Raw genomic sequence first — 2726 nt, 5'->3', positions numbered from 1 at the left:
GAAGGTGGGACATTAGTTGTATTACAAGAAGCCTGCACCCCAAAGACTCCCATGGCCCCGCATCCGAGACACAGGCACTAAATTTGAAGAAGCTACCACAGAACTCACTACATCCTCACAGTCTCCTATGATGCATCATGTGGTTTAAGTATGGAACCATTAACATGCAGCCCCATCAGAGCATTTAAAACAGATTGATTAATCCTCATGATATTATACCCGGTCAAATTCTGGTGATCACTACAGACCAGATAACCACCTGGAGTAAATCAGCACAGTTGCATTTACTACTGCGGAGACACACCAGTTTACACCTACTGCAAATTTGATCCTGTGAACTTAGTCAGAGCTTTTCTTAGGGCCATATTTACATGCTTATTTCTTAGGCTGTAGATGAGGGGGTTGAGCAGAGGAGTCAGGACTGTGTAGAAGACAGAGAACACTTTATTTAGGTCTCTCAGTGTGTTGTTTTTTGGTAGCATGTAGACAATAACTAAGGTTCCATAGAAAACGGTCACCACAATGAGGTGGGAAGAGCAGGTGGAAAAGGCCTTTTGCCTCCCAGTGGTGGATGGGATTCTCAGGATGGTGGCGATGATATATATGTAGGATACCACCGTTAATAGAAAAGGGGGAAATGTATCAAAGAAGGAAAGGAATAAACTTACCATTGAAATCAGTTGCGTGTCACTGCAGGACAGTTTAAGCAGTGGAATGAAATCACAAAAGAAATGGTCTATTTCATTGGGGCCACAGAATGTTAACTGCAACATCAAAAATATAATTATGGTAATAGCCAGAAAGCCACTTATCCAAGAGCCAGCTGCTAGCTGGAGACAGAACCTACCATTCATAAGGGCTGCATAGTGCAGGGGTTTGCATATCGCTAAATACCGATCATAAGACATTGCTGCTAGGAGAAAACATTCCGTCACCACTAGGAAACCAAAAGAATAAAGCTGTATGATACAACCACTAAATGAGATGGTCCTGTCCCCAGGGAGAAAACTGGCCAGCATCCTGGGCAGGATGGTGGAAGTGTAGCAGGTCTCCAAGCAGGACAAATTCCACAGGAAAAAGTACATGGGGGTGTGCAGGTGCTGATCAGCCACAACTAGTGCAACAATGAGGATGTTCCCTGCCATGGTAACAATGTAGATCACTAGGAAAAGCAGGAAGAGAAGAATCTGCAATCCAGGGAGATTCCTGAAACCCAGGAGGACGAATTCTGTGATGGACGTTTGATTTCCCCATTTTCTTTTCTCCATGCCATTTAGCTACTTTAAGAAGAGATTATGAAAAATAATTAGAACATAAAGCATGGCTAAACCAGAATAAATATTCAACCAATTAGCTTTAAAAATCCAAAGAGCAAACTGAAATGAGGATTTATATTCTCTTACAGAGTCAAGTAATTAATATGTTGCAAACTTTGTAAGAAACAAGAAATATAGCAATTTTCACATCCGACCAGCTCACTCTTACATCCAGTCTTGTACCCTATCTCTGACAGTAGCCATGAGCAGCTGCTAGAGATCAGTGTGGAAGATCGCCAAATGGACAATTCCAGGTCATGCTGACTAGCGGCTACTCAGCATAGGTCCCGGAACAAGGGGTGCGGGGGGTGCTGAAGCACCCCCTGGCTTGAAGGGGTTTCCGTTATACACCGGGTTTACAGCTTGGTTCAATGGCTCTCAGCACCCCCACTGTGCAAACTGTTCCAGCCCCCCTGCTGCTTAGGCTACCTCCCAGCCACAATCCCACCTAACCCCATGGATACATACTTGTGTGGTTAGCCAAAGTCTCTGCCTGTGCCACCAAGGTTATTTTTAGGCAATTTGTTGACACAATCAGTGAATTCCCATGGGCTACTTCACTGAGAAGAAGTTAATACATTTTTAAAAGCCCTTCCAAAAACAGATTTTCAAAGGAACTCTGGGCTAGATTTCTGAGGGTCCGGCAATCAAAACTGGGGCCAGATTTTCAATAGGGCTTGGTAGTTTCCCCTCTGAAAATGGGGGATCCAAAAGGAATTTGCAATTTGCAACTGTATTCACCCCTACCCCTAAAACAAGCAATGTTCCCTGTTTCAAGCAGCTTGGATACATGCACTTTGCTTATTTTTATGGCTGACTTAGAACAACGCTTCCTCAGCTCTCATCCCCTAATGCCCCTACTCTACTTACGCTATATTGATGACATCTTCATCATCTGGACCCATGGAAAAGAAGCCCTTGAGGAATTCCACCATGATTTCAACAATTTCCATCCCACCATCAACTTCAGCCTGGACCAGTCCACACAAGAGATCCACTTCCTGGACACTACAGTGCTAATAAGTGATAGTCACATAACACCACCCTATACTTGAAACCTATTGACCGCTATTCCTAACTACATGCCTCCAGCTTTCACCCAGAGCACACCCTGCTGCTATTGTCTACAGCCAAGCTCTACGATACAACCACATTTGCTCCAACCCCTCAGACAGAGACAAACGCCTACAAGATCTCTATCAAGCATTCTTACAACTACAATACCCACCTGCTGAAGTGAAGAAACACATTAACAGAGCCAGAAGAGTACCCAGAAGTCACCTACTACAGGACAGGCCCAACAAAGAAAATAACAGAACGCCACTAGCCGTCACCTTCAGCCCCCAACTAAAACCTCTCCAATACATCATCAAGGATCTACAACCTATCCTGAAAGATGCCCCATCGCTC

General features: G+C 44.3%; 1 protein-coding gene across 1 annotated transcript; it reads right to left on the bottom strand.

Moving 5' to 3' along the window:
• Positions 1–314: 314 nt before the first annotated feature.
• On the bottom strand, positions 315–1271 carry LOC140897014 (olfactory receptor 11A1). Its single transcript, XM_073309266.1, has one exon. It carries the CDS (start codon positions 1266–1268, stop codon positions 315–317), a length of 954 nt encoding a protein of 317 aa, XP_073165367.1. The 5' UTR covers positions 1269–1271.
• Positions 1272–2726: the final 1455 nt, after the last annotated feature.

The sequence above is a fragment of the Lepidochelys kempii genome, chromosome 13, assembly GCF_965140285.1.
Source record: "Lepidochelys kempii isolate rLepKem1 chromosome 13, rLepKem1.hap1, whole genome shotgun sequence".
In the NCBI taxonomy this organism is placed as follows: domain Eukaryota; kingdom Metazoa; phylum Chordata; order Testudines; family Cheloniidae; genus Lepidochelys; species Lepidochelys kempii.
This window is presented reverse-complemented; position numbering and strand designations above follow the sequence as displayed.